The sequence below is a fragment of the Festucalex cinctus genome, chromosome 13 (genome assembly GCF_051991245.1).
Source record: "Festucalex cinctus isolate MCC-2025b chromosome 13, RoL_Fcin_1.0, whole genome shotgun sequence".
Taxonomy (NCBI): Eukaryota; Metazoa; Chordata; class Actinopteri; order Syngnathiformes; family Syngnathidae; genus Festucalex; species Festucalex cinctus.
Window position 1 is genome coordinate 1,335,344 of NC_135423.1, and position 17,506 is coordinate 1,352,849.

General features: G+C 39.7%; 2 protein-coding genes across 5 annotated transcripts in view; both read right to left on the bottom strand.

Moving 5' to 3' along the window:
* Positions 1 to 6,504, bottom strand: part of LOC144033415 (melatonin receptor type 1B-B-like) — a 31,519-nt gene extending 25,015 nt beyond the window's left edge. Inside the window, exons 1-2 of the mRNA XM_077541486.1 lie at positions 6,406 to 6,504; positions 6,130 to 6,172 (exon numbers count right to left, since the gene is read on the bottom strand). Of these exons, the coding sequence (XP_077397612.1) occupies positions 6,130 to 6,172; positions 6,406 to 6,416 (54 nt within the window). The 5' untranslated portion in view covers positions 6,417 to 6,504. The remainder of the gene's footprint in view (positions 1 to 6,129; positions 6,173 to 6,405) is intronic.
* A 2,722-nt stretch (positions 6,505 to 9,226) lies between these two features.
* Positions 9,227 to 17,506, bottom strand: part of fat3a (FAT atypical cadherin 3a) — a 140,856-nt gene continuing 132,576 nt past the window's right edge. For 3 of the 4 annotated variants that reach the window (XM_077542102.1, XM_077542101.1, XM_077542100.1), the window contains one exon: positions 9,227 to 13,107. In XM_077542102.1, the coding sequence (XP_077398228.1) occupies positions 12,803 to 13,107 (305 nt within the window). In that variant the 3' untranslated portion in view covers positions 9,227 to 12,802. Of the gene's footprint in view, positions 13,108 to 15,916; positions 15,953 to 17,506 lie in introns of all 4 variants that reach the window. The other variant, XM_077542099.1, reaches the window with a different exon arrangement.

A 17,506-nucleotide genomic window follows, 5' to 3' on the forward strand; every position in this document is an offset into this window, starting at 1 on the left:
TTTTTTCTCTTGAGGGAGTATAATGTTTTTATTGAATCTGTGAGATGTGTTGATTTATTATAATGGACATTTTTTGGAGGCTGATTGTCCATCATTGCAAAATACAAAAAAAAAGGAACAGAAAATGTCTAAGTAAAAATGCATCAATTTTGTAGGCATTACAATCGGTCAAGTCAACACTGACAACATTTTTCTCAGAGGTCATAATTAGGAATGGGCGAGTAAGAGTTACCAATATTATTTTAAGGTATCGGTACTCACGACTAGGAATGTAACGATATCCAAATATCACCATATGATATTATCACGATATGAAGGTCACGATACGATAATTATCACGATATTGTGGAGGCGTTGGCGATATTAAAAAAAGATCGCAATATTGTAAATAAGAGAGCTCCTACTAAAAAAAAACACACAATATTGTCCTTTTGTACATAACAGCAATGCATATGAAGCACCCACAATCTCTCATAACAATATTGAGGCACTAACTTGCTAATGCAAGCACACTGATTGCTTCACGAGCAAATTGAATTCCCCTTTATCTGACAATTAGCATAGATTTTAAACATAGAAGGCCAAAACATCCCTAATGAAAATTAAATGGCACTAATAAACTAGCCACTAGAGGGTGCTAAAATTGCACTAATGGAAATCAACCTGACTTTTTCTTAACAGATGTGTTCCTTTTAAATATTGTGACCATGACGACGATATTGTGGCAGTTTTAATATCACGATATTGCACTTATCGTGACATCCCTACGGTGGGCGATACGTACACGTACATACATGCAATACTGGCAACGGCTGTTGTGACTACTGATACCAGTACCATTCTGTTGCAATAGTTTTACGATCAGGAGCTAAAGACATTTACGGCTGACAGCTGCCGGGTTCCCACACGATGCAACTCGGTATACTTTAAAGGTAAAAAAAAAGAAAAAAAAAAAAAAAAAAAGTGTTAGATGGGCTATTACAAGGAGGAGGTGCAATGTCCCCCTGATTATTCTTTCCGGCTCTTTTTAACACTACAGGTCACCTGACTCCTGTGGAGTTTTCACAAAGCCCACCTGGGAATCTCGGGCGAACTTCTAATCGCTTTGCCATTGAGAATATGCTAACGAAGGAGCAGCAAATTGCAACTCAGTAAGATGCATGAAATGTTCCAAATGGGCTCATGAAGCCCCCAGCAGGTCATAAATACTGCCAGGCTGATAAGCAACTCCCTCTTAACCTTCACTGATGACATTTATCTCAAGTGCTGTTGGGGAAAGTTGAGGGATATTATCAAAGATACTGCCTTACCCTAACCAATGATTTTATGTTCTCCGTTTTTTTCTCTTCACATTCATAAACAACTGCACATGCAGTATGTTGATAACTTGCAGCGAGGGACCGTCTCGTTTTTGGATTGTGCTATTATGAAATGCTTTCCAGTTTCATTTGATGACAATTCGAATCAAATATGTGTGTTTGTCTTCTTTAAAGGATGGTACACATCCGACAAATGTTGACATGGTACAGTACTATGGAAACTTATAACTGCATACTACTTGCATGCACGTGCAAACCTTTTCTTATCAATATCCCGACATTTGAATTTGAATCGTCTGTATAGCTTTCATCATCTCTTCAACCTCTCCAGATTCACTTTCTGCTCTCTTGTCACTCGTCTTGGTGACATTGAATGGCTCTGAAACGCAAGTTAATACTTTTATAGTGGCTGAATTGAACTCTGGTGAATTTCTTTGGGGGATTCCAACACTTGCTGAATTCTCAGTTGATGCTTGACTTCCAAATATTGGAGGCAAATTTGATCCTGTGCATTCTGGTTGGTTGGTTACTGAATCATATAACGATTGGGGAAATTTAACATATTGACGATCCACCGCACCTGCCAAAGATGGTCTGCAGAAAATGAATGAGGACGTCTGACGCTGGATCAGTCACACTTAATTAATCTGAATCCGATGGAGAGAAAATATTTCATGAGATGATAATGCAACTCACCTGCAAACGTGCATTTATCTACATAAAATTACAACAACAACAACAACAACAACAAAACGTGTCGAAACTTGCAAAACGTTTGCAAACCATCAATGCAAAGTTAATCACTGACTGCACAGGATGTGACTTTAATTGTATTCATAGTGAGTCACTGAATGCGACGGTATTGTGAGAAAACATCCAAGTCAGCTTGTCATGACTTGTGACTCGAGTCATGAAGGAGTTCTGTTTGAATGATGTTTTTGTTTCATGTAACAATCATCTGGTTTTCTACTAGTTTTGTGTTATAAGATGTCGACCTATACGGTGCCTCGATGATGTGTGTGATGACAGGAATCTTTGGTACTACATGTTGTATGGGCCAACAGCCAATCGGAGAATTCCATGTCATACGATGCCTTGCCACGATCTATCATGAGATTGTTTGATTCTCTATATAAGCTGTCTGAAAGATATTCGTGTTGCTGGATTATTGTTCACTGTTCCTTTGTACAGCTCTCTTAGTTTCTGACTCTCGATGTGAATAAGCCTTATTTGTGTCTGCGCTTTGGGATGCAACCCTTCAGCACACGACACATCTCTCGTGTTTTGCATGACTAACTGTGAGCCATCAAAAGTTTACGTGCACAAAATGAGTTGATGGGACAGAAAAAAAAGTAAAGGCGCAGCATTGATGTTCCACTAAAATCTACCAATAATCTTATCAGGTTTCTTGCTCTCAATTATATTCAGCCCCATGGAGACTATATTAGCTCATTTGCTCCCAAAGACGTATTTATACGTTTTTTTTGTTTTGTTTTTTTTAAATGCTAGAGCATACAGAAGGCTTTGATGCACCCTCTGAACTGAAGAAAACGCTTGAAGCAATGGTAGTTAGCCAGCAGGTGGCAGCAGAGCTCAAACAGAGCCATGTTGCAAAAAAACTCTTTTTTTCTTCTCCCCACTGTTTTAAACAGATTTGTGATGAGACTTAGCTATATTCTAATGCCAATTGCTGCAAAACGGAAACAGATAGAAATATTATTTTTTTCCCTGATGAAAGAAGAGATGCAAATTTTTCTTTTGGTACATTCCATGTTTTATAGCAATAGAACACAATACTCTGTGGGCCTTGAAAAAGCAGTCAAAATCCAGTAAAGGGGTTGCTTCAGTGAAAATGGGTGGGAATGAGCATAAAGCACGAAAGGCTAACAATAGCATTCTACTTACTTAAAAAAATATGTATACATTTCACAATTCTTAGCCTATTTTTTCCTCAATAGTTCAACTAGTATTGATTCAATTCTGATTTAAAAAAATGATGAGTCGTTATTTCGAGGGTGAGTCCAAGCCCCAGTAAAACCGTATGCATTGATTTACCTCGCTGATGATCTGTCAAAGTAGATGGATCATAACCGATGTGCTTGTCAACGAATGCCCGGCTACCGCGGTCAATTTCAATTTACGACAGCGTTTTCAAACTAAATGAGATTCACAGCTGCAGGGTTGTGCTTGTTCCTCACGGTGACTTGAATAAATAATGTCTGATCTTTTCAGGGCCACGACAGGGTGCTGCAAACACCCCACCATGCAAATGATGTACTTTGACAAGGCTCTCGTGGAGAGAGATGTTGAGGCTGCATCTGGCCAAGTATGTAATAAACATCGGGTTCACGCAGTTGACAGAGCGTGTTGATTATGTGGCCAATTGACAACCAGAAGGTGTATACTGTGATTAGTCATACCACAGCTGTTACTAATAGTATCGCTGTCAGAGCAGAGGGAGTTTAAAAAACAACAACAAAAGAGGAAGGCATTTTTAATGTATTGTTATATATTGATTTTAAATTGTCCGAAAGGAAATTAAGGAATTTAAATTTGTTAAGGAAATTACATTTGTCCGAAAGTAAAAAAATAAATAAACTAAACTAAATTAAATTTTTATCATTTAATTCTATCATATCGACGCCTTAAAATAATCGCCTACGTCATTTTTTGCAGATGTTTCACAAAACACACACACAAAAAAAATGACCATTTTCATCATGAGGAGATGATTTAGGCGAAAAAATGGCAAAAAAAAATACTTGGGCAATTATTTCAAAGAGGGTGACAATTTTTTTTTTTTTTTAATCCTTATCCACATTACAGATTACAGCAAACGGTGAATAATAAGAACGACAGAAGCATCTTAATTTGAGGGAGAAAGCACTTACTATGCTTATTTCACACAGTTGCTCCCGGGTGGCAACAATCTAGGAACATGATTATTATTTATTCATTCTACGGTCATCATACGTGATAAAATTACGGTTCAAAATTAAATCTAACAGTCAATGAAAATTAATAAATAGCGAAGTGTGGTTGAACCCACATAACGAATACTACTAGTTTGAGAATGAATTAAACAAGATCGGTGCTACGGCGCAGCAGCTAGCAAGCAACGAGCTTCAACTGGCAACTGCGGCAAAACACTTTGTGGAGTTTCTCCTAAGTCATGGGAATGATCGCCTCCATAATGACGAATAAGATCCACTTAAGTATCGTTCTACGAAGGGATTACGAAAAGTAATACAGAGGGAAATACGGAGCAGCCATGCTAATTGCTAAGCTAGCCGGCTAATGTTATCCGTGAAGCGCCGACATTTATGCTGCATTCGAGGATTGGATTTTCTCCGTTCTGACCTCGAAGTCTTCGAAGCGAATGTAAACAACAATGATGGCTGACTCATTTTTTTGTTTGTTTCTTTGAGATACTGTATACCTTGTAAGAAAAAAATTAATGTATTTTTCTTAGCAATGAAAATTACATCATGTAACGATTCTCCCAAACGTATTGGTATGACCGTATGTCATGCACGGTGGCATTTTCGCTGTAGAGGTGGAAAATAACGTGAAAACGCCTTGGAGAAATCGACGTATTCAAATTAGGCTCGCGAGTGGCAATGTAATTGAGCCAAAAATTCTACAAATAAAGCTACACACATAATTAAGAGCACCAGAAATGTCATGTTAGCGTACGTCAGTCATGGCATAAATTACATTCCAGTAGAGCTAATCTCTTTTTTTTAAATATAAAATGATATAAAATGTTCTATATTGTGATAGAATTGTTTCCCCCCCTATCGCCCAGCTTTAGTCCTACGCTGTCACACACATGCTCACATACTTATTCACACACAGAGCAGACACAAAATGACATATCCAAACAACAATTACCATATACGTCTTTTAACGTCATTTTAACTTTACAAAATGTAAATGCACAGCCTCTCAATCGCATACATCAGTTTTAATTCATCAGCACTTGTTCGGCTCAGGAGAGCTGACATGCTCAAGGTTAGATGCACTTCATCGAGGTGAAAACAAGTGAGCAACTGTATGAATATATATTACCTTACTCTCATGATAATGTTATTGCTACTGAATTATTCAACGCATGATCTCCATAAATCATTCTAACCACATTAGCAGCTGAGCATGTTGTACTTACGTCAGGGTGGACTGAAAGGTGCATGTGAATCTTCGGCCGCAGCCTTCTTGTCTGTATTTGTATGCTTATTACGTATGTGCAAGGGGAAACGGGCTACTGTAACGCCAAACGCTGGCAGGGGCATTAACCTGTGAATGTCGGAATAGCGTTCCCTAATTTAAACACTGGCATTGGCCATGTGGCCACATGGACAAACGGATATCAGTGCTTATGTGACACTGTGTGTAGATTACTGATGAGAACAATTGACCTCATCAAAAAAAAAAAAAACCTGTTCGGCAATGCCAAAAGGCTGTTGGGGTGCTAAGCGCACCTCATTTTGTTAAGTGTTCTTTTGGAAAATGAAGGGTGCTAAGGGCACTTTACTGCCAGGATGAAAATACTGAAACGAGACCTCCAAATAGAGGGTGGTAGTATGTGTAACCCGTGTGGGTTGACTTTACTCTGCGTTGTGTTGTGTTTTCAACAAATGGAGTCGGGTTGGTTTCACTGACCATTTATTTTCCCCAGCGGCCTGTGTGCGTGAAAACAACAACGAACACTGTGACGTCATCGCTAGCTCTCCTCGGCCACATCCGGAGCGAAAGTGCGTCAAGAAACAGACAAAAAAAAAAAAAAATGTACATAGAATTGACATCTTACCTGTGTGCGTGAAAACAACACTGCCACATCCTCGTTAGCTCTCCTAAAAGTCAAAAGCGAATCTCAGTAAAAGGCGCCAATCGTTAGCAACATTAGCTTCATTCATCGACGGATCAAAGGTGTCGCATAGCGAACACAACACCAGCTTGTAAGCACGCAAAACATCCTTAGCACTTGACCCAATAACACGAACCCAATTAAAATAACACCAATTTTTTTTTTTTATATTACATTAATCGTAGCGACTAGCAGGAGAGAGCGGCGTGTCCGTCTTACCTCGGCCACATCCGGAGCGAGAGTGACGTAAAGTGACGTCATCGCGCAACCGTCATCCACACAGTGCGTACACGAGCTCACGTTCTCTCATGCACCGGTAATAAAAGCAAAAGAAAAACAGGAACATTTTATCACAGTTATAATGAGTGTTTTTGGTGAAATTAACAGAACACTATAACCTTGTTACATATGCATTAGCGGCAGATTGCTCTTACACCTTCTGTCAGTCCTAGAAATGAAACGAAAAGAAAACAAAATGGGTGCTTTTGCAATTTCTCAAGAGAAACTGGAATATCATGTCTGGTGGCTTCATCTATCGAAGACATCCAGTTGTCTGATGTGGTCAGGTGTTGATTTGCTTTGGGCAAGCTTTCCCACTGCTTTGTTTCATGTTTACAAACGTTCCATCGTCTTCGCTTTCCGTCACATGGAAGATGACCCGGAAGTGTTTACGGCGCACCTAAGGTGACATGGTAGGCGAAAAAAAAACAACAACTTTGCGTTCCCGCACAGTTTTTTTCTTTTTTTTTTTTTCTACCATGTCACCTTATGGGCTCCGTATTAAACAGACTGTCACGTTCAACACATCTTCACATCCCAACATGCATTGCAGCATCCAACACTGAAAACTTGTTTTGTTTTTTTCGTAGTAAGGACGTTAACGATTCTTATTTAAGTGTGTCTATGTTAATTAAGCACATCCAATGAGTATGTTAACTGTTGGCTTAAATGGATGGATGTTGTAAATGCGGTGAAACCCCTCAAGCTGGTGCAGTTCTGCCTTCAAGCTACTGTTCAAGCTATCAATACCGCGCAGTTCTCCATGGGGGAATAAAATGTATTTAATAGTAAAGGACTATTTGACTGGAAGGGAGCTGTAGTTAGGGAATTGAACAATTTGATTTCTTGCCCTCCAGTAATGAGCAGCAGAATTCAAATGATACTCGCATCAACTAAATTCAAAAATGACTTCAGGGGCCACTCCAGGTGTGGGGGCTGCCAGTTGCCCGTTCCTGTATGACATTATGCAGACATTATTGACCAAAAAGTTTGGACATGACTGGCATCGATGCTCACCAAGTTGCAAAAGAGTTATGACATTTGAGCTGGCTGCTCATTTCAAGCGGCAAGCCACGAATACATTTTGATTAGAATGTGGAAGATTGTCATATGGGTAACAGAATCACAGTTGCAGATTGTATGCTCAGCTTTTTATCCAACATTTCTGACTGTGACCCAGTGAGCAGAATTTTAATGAACCACAACTGATTAATGAGCTGAAACATTTATGCTCGTATGTCATAAGACAAAACGAAGAGACGTTCTTCCTTCTTTTGTTTCCATGGAGGCAGTGCAGCAAAGCTCGGACCGAAAACAAGATGAAGAGAAATATGATCCTTTGTCTTGTTAAAGCTAAACTTGAGCAGCAGCAACATTCTGGACCATCTGGAGAGTCCATTGAGACGCGTCGCAGCAGTCTGACAAAAGACAATTAGCTTAGAGGTCACGGAAGCATCAACTAGTTACAGACAATACGTTTCGGATTTCTGCACCGTTATATGATGGGTGGAAAAAAAAAGAAAAAAAAAGAGTCTTGTCCTTTGCAGTACCTGGAAGTTTGAAGGAAGTCCTGATTTATCTTAACTCCAATATCCCTCAAATGTTCAGAGAAAAGTAATCACTTAACTTCATAGACAGTAACTTTAACTTATTTAAATTGTGTTTGTCTCGTCACCCTCCCACCAAGCTTGTTTTAGTTAACAAAAACAAAATAAATCGTAAATGGAACAAAATAAAAACGAAAAACAAACTAGCTGAAACTACATTTTATGTTTACAAAACTAACTCAAATTAACTATAATTATAATGAAAATGTCCTTCGTTATCCTCTTTGGTAGTTCATTTAATGCATGAGCATTTTGGGAAGATTTTAATTGCGATATTAAGGTTATTTATTTAACCAGAATAATGACGTTTGAAAGTATGTCACACAGAAGTGACGTCATCCAGCAGCAGCCAATAGAAAGGCACCTTCAGATGGCGTCACTCCCAGGTGCCAAGGCAACTATTTTTTCATGCTTGACTTTTGTCTTCAACAGTTCAGCTTTCCTGCTTTTTCCATTTAACTCAACCGAAATGCAACATTAGGTAAAAATGTTACTTTTCGGATGGTGTTTATTAAATATTGCGCACAAGTAATACATTTTGTTTAAACTTAAATACTGAAGCTAACAAAATTAATTAAAACTAAACATTTTTTTTAAATAACTAAAACTAATAAAAAAAAAAAAACTAATTAAAACTAAATTTAAAAAACAAAACTCAAAACAAAATCAAAACTTAACTAAAATGAAAATTCCAAAATTGTAATAACCCTCCCACACATGCAAGTCTTGGAAAATTGTATTACGTCATCATTGCTGGTTCATTTACGAGGCATGTTCCTGTTTTATAAGCCATTTTTAAGCACTATAGCGTTCTTTTGTGACGGTTGCACATGCGCGGAACCAGTCGCGCAGCTGGAACGGGTGGCCTCCTGTCCGGAAATGCTGCCCTCTTGTGGCTAAATGTGAAATTGCATTCGACGTGTATTTAATTTACTTTTCAACACGGCTACAGGGTCAGATGCTATTAATTTCATGACAAAGGCTGTGGGTCAGATTAAATGGACTTTGGACACGTCTGCTCTAATTTAGTCATTTTAAATTAATATATCATATAACCTCCCTAGCAAATGTGTTATGAAACGGGACCATAAAACTATGTGAAAAAAAACAACAAAAAACGGCCATGTTGTAATATTCTCAGAAGGCAGATGACGTCATGAGCAAGAACCTTTTTAATTTTTTTTGCACTGAATAAAAAATAAAAAATAAAAAAAGGAATCACTTTGTACAGTTTCTGCCGACATATTTTGATAGTGCCTTGAAAAAAACTCACAAATCACAAATGAAATTCAGTCAAATGACTGTAATGCAAAAAGATCCTCATCTGTTATAACATTGCATGGAGTGAACACTATTCATCTTGTAATATTGCATTTATGTGGAATTAATTCAATACAAATGGTAGTGAAGAAATGAAAACAATCAATATTAATATCTCTTTTCACACATTCTCATAAAAAACAAGGGTTGCAATTCCATACCTATAAAATCTGCATTATAACAACATAGCTATGTACACTGTACAAAGATTTTGAACACAAACGTACATCTTTTACACCAAAAAAAAAAAAAAAAGAGCCTTATGCTTGATTTGATCAGCCGATAACTGGACCTCAATTCACTTGGGGTGTGACGATGCAAAATGGCGGACAACTGAAACGCAGTGAAGCAAATATGCGGAAGACGCTTAACACAACTGCACGGCGGCGACGCTTTCAAAACGGAACGTAGCGTCAGTTGCACTGTCCTCGTTTTGTTTTTTTTCGCTTAATTTAAGAATAAGAATGACATCAATACTGCGAGGGCGGCTTCATGAATTGTGCCATAAACAAAGCAATATCACGTCACTTTTGGCTACCATAAAGTAAAGCGCTTCAAGAAACTGAATGACTGAAGCTATGTTAGCTGGTTGCTAACATAAACGAGAATTTAATATGACATTTTAGCAGATTACAAACTTCTTTTAGTCATATTTCCATCTGAAATGTTTTATTTTTTTCAATACTCAGCAGCACTTCTCTAGGTGAATAATTCCATATTGTAAGTTAATATTAAATCTCATACACTGTGATAATTTTGTTCAAATATTATTGATAACTGTTGCCATTGTAACCGCAGCGTACTTTGTTGAATTATTTCTACTTATGACTGGCTCATTATATTAAAAAAAATGAATGAATGCAAGCATTTCTGTTGGTTTCATTTTCACCAAATTAAATGTTGGGGTGCTTTGCTGGGGCACAAATATTCAATTAGCGTAGAGAGAGAAAATAATTGTACAATCCCAAAAGGAGTCAGTATGGTCTTGTTATACAAAAAAAGCTACACTGACTCAAATGTTTTTCCCCCTCCCACCTTCCTCATGTTTCCCTTTTTCTATCTAAGAAATTCGGGGCGCTAAGTAGCGAACCGCCAGGCTTCACAATCTGTTGGTCATCGTTATTTATATTGTTTCTCGGACCGTTGTGACCGTGAAGACAAATTCATTTGTGTGTTTTTACATACTTGTCTAATAAACTATTATTATTGTTGATTAGGCGTCACATGATCAGGATTTTTCAGCCAATCACTGATCAATGTCTTTGAGACAACCAATAACCGAATCAATCAGATTTGAAATTCATAGAAAAAAAACCCCCCAATATGTTTTCAAAAACCTCCGATAAACATTAAGTATAAACAGGCAATGTCTTATTTTGCAGAGCCGATCGATGACGTCATCGATCGATCGGGCACCTTAAAACGTTACAGCTGATCACCGATTTTGTACAAACATCATCCGACCAGATCGGTGTAAAAAGTGTACCGAGGCTCTCGAGTTGCGAGTCCCAAAGTGAACGGATATTAGCAACAACAGCAGCCCTTAGCGTTCATACAATACTCGTCATGGTTTAAGGGGCACATTCCACACAAAATAAAATACCGATCTTTTCGAAAAAAAAAAATAATTCCCCCCCCCACAAGTATTATTCAAAGTCTGTACAAGCACTTTAAATTGTGCAAGAAGGAAAAAAAGAAAAAAAACAGCAAGGCAGTAGTCGGGGAGGATTTGCGTGTTTCAAGAAAGTAGTAATCCTTTTGGCATCTGTCAGTCAGCAGGAAATCAAACAATCATTTCACTTACATTATTGTCCCTTCTGTGTTTCTCCGTATCATATTAGCACAGGGGTGTCAAACATATTCGCAAGTGGGCCGCATCGGGAAAATAATAGTATAGAACTTAAAAACAATTGCCATCATTTATGCGCAGATTTTCACGATTTGTGGGCCCTAAATCACGGAGCTCAACTGTAGTCATATTGTTCCGAAAAACAACACAAATGTAAATGGAACGTGGCAACACTTTGCTTGTACGAGTTTGGGACGTGTTAAATCTACCTGTTTTGCATATATAATGTTCCCAGAATGCATTGCGCGGCGCAGTTAACTCATTCCCAGTACAGTTTTTGCTGTTTTACTGGATTTTGACAGATTTTGGCCCACAGAATATTGTGCCCTATTGCTATCAAAACATGGAACCTACCAAAACAAAAGATTAGTCTCTTCTTTCATCTGTTTACATTTTGCAACAATTGGCATTAGAATATAGCAAAGTTTCATCGTTATTCACACATCTGTTTAAAACAGTGGGGGGGGGGGCTTTTTGCAACATGGCCCAGGTTGATCTCTTATACTCTGCTGCCACCTGCTGGCCGTTTTTGTAATAACCACCATTGCTGAAACATCTTCAGTTCAGAGGCTGCATCAAAGCCTTCTATATGCTCTAGCATAAAAAAAAAAAAAAAATTAAAAATATATAAATACGTCTTCGTATTTATATGTTTTTGGGAGCAAATGAGTTAATGACATTATCAGGACATTAATCCTTGTCATATTTGTGTAACCGGTAATTGAATTTGTGTCGTATTTAACACGTTTATGTCGGTCTATGATTAATAATAATAACAATAATAATAATTAAACAAACCGTAAGTTGTGTGTAAAATAATGACATCCAGAACGATTCCACGTACAAGTTGCATTGCGCATCTGAGGACTGCTTGTGAAAGTACAAATTTATGTTTTGATTGTGGACATTCCAATTTTTAAAATCATCTCGCGGGCCGGATTAAACCCCTTTGCGGGCCAGATCCGGGCCGCGGGCCGTATGTTTGACACCCCTGTTTAGCCTCTCAATCACATTCTCGAGCTTGTTCGTCTGACATGACACGTGACTTCCTGTTGAATCCGAAAAGGAAAGACTTTTTTTTTTTTTTCCAATGTGTGGCACAATGCAGAAAAACAACGGATGAGATGCTTCGAACAATGTTACTGTTTTCTTTTTCTTTTTTCATTGTAGTTTTAATCATCCGGTTGAAGTGGTTCAAAATGGACGCGTTTTCTTCCGTGTCCGTCCGGTGAGATGTGACCGTACAAATGAATCACACCTCAGTCTGCTGCTGCGACTCGGTGACGACGGTCACCCCTCGACGCAGCTCGTCCATACTGTCAAAATGGCTGCCGTGTTCGGAGTCGTCCATCCCGCACGGGCTCGACACGTCCGACGCCGACGACAGCCGCAAAATCAGAGACGCGGCGTCAACGTTGTCCCCGCTTTTGGCGGTAAGCCCACCGCTCGCCGGAGCGGCCGAGTCCCCGTGCGCCGCCTCCCCCGTCGGAAGCTGATGGGGAGGCAGGTATTGGCTGGGGTGGAAATGAGGCCTGCCGCGCCGACTTGCACTTTCGCCGGCCTAACTCAAGGTGCTCTCGCCGGAAGCCGCAAGCTCGGCGGCGAGCGCCGCGCGGGGCTCCGCGTAGTCCTCCCCGACGGGCAACGGGGGAGGCAGCTGGTCTTGGCTCAAGAATTCTTCCTCCTGGGGAGGCGGGTAGTCGCTGTCAACGTCGTAGCCCCCCAGGTAGTAGTCGGACTCTAACTCGCGAGCGCTTCCTCCGAGTCGCGCCGCAACTCCGCCAGGTGGAGCCTCGTAGCCCGGCGCCTCTTCGATGTCCGACAGTTTGCTGCTGGGCATCCAGTCTGACGTGTCCCAGTGATACGCTGGACAGGAAGAGGACGCGGTTAGTGACGAGCTGCGATGTGAAGCTTCCGCACGGAATAAACATCCTCCGCCGACGACATCCGGAAAGCTTTGCCGTAACACATGCCTTCGGTATGCATAAGGTGGGTCACACAAAATGGTGGGCGAAGGTAAAAGCGCATGACAAGCACTTGCATAAAATAAATAAATAAATAAAAATAGTTTCATCACCGCTGGGGCATGCACAAGAAGCCGTTACAGGGGCAGGATCACAGCATGCTCACAGATTGACAGGAATTGCAGGATGCAAGCAATGTTCGCAAATATGACATGTTAGGAAAGCTTCAAAATATTTTGTAACATCCTCTTGATTGGTGAGGCAGTCATATACCGTAATTTTCGGATTATAAGTCGCCGTTTTTTTCATAGTTTGGCCGGGAGTTGGATCTCTGAACCGCAAGAGGGCGCTCTAGGCCTGTTTTGATCATTTCAACATTGCCGGTAGAAGAGGAAGCGGCGCATCGTCTACCTCCCGAGTTGGGGGAGTTGTTTAAAAGTGACACCGAGGATGAAGATTTCATTGGATTTAGTGATTTGGAGTGAAACTGATAGTTTGGTAAACTTGTTCGCATGTTCTTATATGAATAACTTGTAGTGATGGGAAGATAATTCACCCGCGGAATGTTGGGACGAAGGGAGAGTTCCGGGTGGGAAGGTTTTGTTATGTGGAAAAAGGGGAGTTAGCCTGTTAGCTTCTAGCTGAGTGGGGAGTTGCTGTTAAGACCTCAGAAGCTGATGTCAATAAAACGCCAACCAGCCTTTGGCTCCGCGCTTCAACACTCCGCCTCCGACTCCCGTCACTGCTCGCTACAAACTCATAATTAAGTCATATTCCGCAAATGGAACCCAATATTAATCAGAATATCGTGTTTAGCATTGTGGGGCTGCATAAAACATATTGTAATGAACATTTTTGGGATGGCTTCCTGTTTAAGGTTGCAAGCAAGTAACAAATGCTAGCAACATCTTGAGCATTTTGAAAGTAACTCATGACTTTTGAAGACTAGCTGATTGGTCACATGGAATCCAGTTAGCGTTTTCACTCGATTCCCAAGACAAATCCAAGCAGCCTGGCTGGACGCCCACACACGCAATTGATGAGGCTCTTTTCAAGGTCTTGATTGACAATCTCGGACACACTCTGGTCAAGTCTGGCTTAAATGATCCTCCTGCTTCTGAATGCTAATGTCGACTCCTGTAAGGGTTATTTGATACGCCGGCTTCATTTAAACATACTTTATGTTCCCATAGTGGCTTTTCCGTGAACACATTTCATTGGCAGCTGATGAGAAGGATCAGCTTTTTTGTGAAAAGATACTTTTTTTTTTTTTGCACAACAGTGACTTTGACACTAATATTTTTTTTTTAGTGACAAGGCTGCGCTGCACAAGACGTTGCGCTGCCCATTGAGAGAAAAAAAATCCCCGTAATACACGGAAATGAATGTTTTTGGCGGCATTCATTAGAATTTTAGAATACGTCATTAAACGTTTTTGGTGGTCAAAGAGTTCAAGAGAGAATAAAGTGACTTTAAATCACAATTTGGACTTAATTAGTGCTACTATTATTCTCACTTTAATGTGAGAATTCTGACAACGTCAGAGTTCGGACTTTATTCTCCGAATTCTGACTTTAAAGTGAAAATGATCATCCTGATTTTAAAGTGAGAATCCTGCCAAACTTTTTTTAATCTGTTTTAATCCTCTTCTGTATCAAATAGTGATTTTCATGTATTTGTGATGAAATGCTGGAGTGAATATGGTAATAACGACATGTTCCTGATGTTGCTTTGTGAAGTAACTGAGGTAAGAATGAAAACGTCTGAATTGCACACTGAAGCCAAACTGTCAGAACATTCCGACAAAGAATTCTCTCAACAAAACAAGAACCAACCACATGGATTGATGTAATTGTGCAATTACATCGCAAATTGTGACGGAAGGTTGGGGGGTGAAAAACCAACAACAACAATGAAAAACAAAACCATGCATCAAATCAGAATGCAAATTGCATACAGATTGAGAATGTGGACTTGCACATCATCAAACTTGCACAATCGCCGGTATGGAGGGAACCGCTCCAAACAGAATGACAAGAGACGTCGTAGGGGAGGTAAGAGAAGGATGACAAATGAGTGATTGTCCTTTGCCGCCATTCCAACAAGCTGTGGTAGGTGAGGGATAGAGCTCAGGGGAGTCGCACGGATTGAGCAATGACAAAAGACCATCTGGGCATTTGGAGATCAAAAAAAAAAAAAGAAAAGAAAAAGATACAAGGAGTAGACTCATTTAAAACGGTCACCGCCCGGCGATGCGAGTTGCCGGTCAGGCTCGATATGATCTCGGCGGCTGTTTCGCTTTCACGACTCGAGGACGAGCACTTTTTGTGGTGTCGCAGCACTTAATTGGTTCCAAAGGTGAGTCAAGCTGCAGGGCCTGGTCACGCCAAAGTCACCAAATTGCATCCGAACTACTCGTGTCTGTTGGATACTGGCAAGGATTAATGAAGCAATTGCAGAGGATTGTGCTTTAGTCAAATGGGAATGTTGGATGCGAGTCCTGCGGAAAAGGTCACATGCTTGGAACAAACTTTAGGCAAAGTAGGTCATCTTTTTTTTTTTTTTGCCCCAACAAAATGTTGCGACGGTTGGAGTGATAGCATGCCATTAAAATATCCGTTTTGTAGGACATTTGACCAAGTTGAAGTCTACTCCTTGTAGATAGATAGATAGACAGATAGGTAGATAGATAGGTAGATAGATATTTTCACCTCTGTTGTAGTTTTGACTGTGGTCCATGACTGACACTGTCAGATGGAAGAATAACGTGAGAGGTTTGAAACATTTCGACGTACTAAATTGTTGCATGGTACAGTGCAAAAATCGTTGGCCACCATTAGTGTTGTTGTTTGAATGATATATTTCATAGTCGTACAATTAACTCATTTTCTCCCCCAAAAATGTATGAATATTTTCTATTTTATATATTACCATGATCCCAAAAACGTATGACCGCTTGAAGCAATGGTAGTTATTACAAAAACGGCCAGCAGGGGGCAGCAGAGTTTAAGAGCTCAACCAGGGTCATGTTGCAAAAAGCCAGTATTTCTGTGGATCTCACTCTGCCTCATCTAGCCTTCCCTCCTTCCTCTCTTTAGTTTTTCCTCTGGTCTCTTGAGATTTCCTTAATTCGTTGGAATTTCGAGGTTTCTGGGGTTGGCGTAAGCCTCTGAATTTGTAACCATGTGGAAGGCAGGAAGGGTTTGGTTGGTGCTGGATTTTACTTTTTTTATTTATCTTTCTTTTCTTTGACCTTTCCTCTGGTCTCCTGGCCGTCTGAACCTCGCGACTCTGGCGAGACTCTGAAGTATCCGGTTAATTAAGGTTGAAGGGGAATGGGATTTTGATTAGGTTTTAGGTGAATTAATGAGTAAAAATGTATTTATTTGCATGCCAATTTGTTTTAATCAGCAGAAAACTGTAAGTCAGACTTCCCCCCCCAAAATAAATAAATAAATAAATAAATTGTTCCCCAATGTCATAGAACTAATAAAACAACAACTCTAATGGTGCCTTAACCTTTGCATTGTACAATAAATACAATATAGTTTTACATGAATGCGTATTGAAGTCATGTTGAGGTGAATTGCCTGGTCTTTTTTTATTTATTTATTTAAATAAAAAAAAAAAATGTAAATCTCATGATTCATTTAAATGACCACAAATGAAAATAATAACGCCATTGATATTTTCCACACGGCATTCCATCATTTGAACTCACATTATTGCCACATCCAGCTGATGGGCCAATAAGAACTTTGCACAAAAACACAGATTGAGAGGCCGCGCCAATTGTAGTGCAGGCAGCAGTCGGTGCAAATATCAAGCGGTTTTCAGTCTGCATACTTCATTCTGGAAGAATACATCCTCATCTTTTTTACAAATGAAAATCTATAATACAGTCTCAAATAAATCAATTGCCTGCAAAAAAAAAAAAAAGCCAGAAGGTCAAATTGTCAAAGAAACTGCAGACTATTCCATCAAATATTTTTTTTTTATTATTTATTTATTTTTTAAAAGACGTATTCGTAAGTCAATATTTGAGTCAGCATTTGTGATTTGCAAGTTTGCTTACTTGCAAGTCTCGAAGACTTTTTGGTGATGAAACGATTGTCTTTATTGGGCTTAACTGGTGGCGACGAAGATAAGGAATTGTTACTGCTACTTCCCCCGACGGCCAATTGGCCCCAAGCCGATCCCCTTAAAAGGACTTATAACGAGAGTTCAAGTCATGGATGCTGAGCCGTGTTTGCAAGTTCCAACTGGTAAAAGCAAACACGAATGTGAGAAAGGAAAATGAG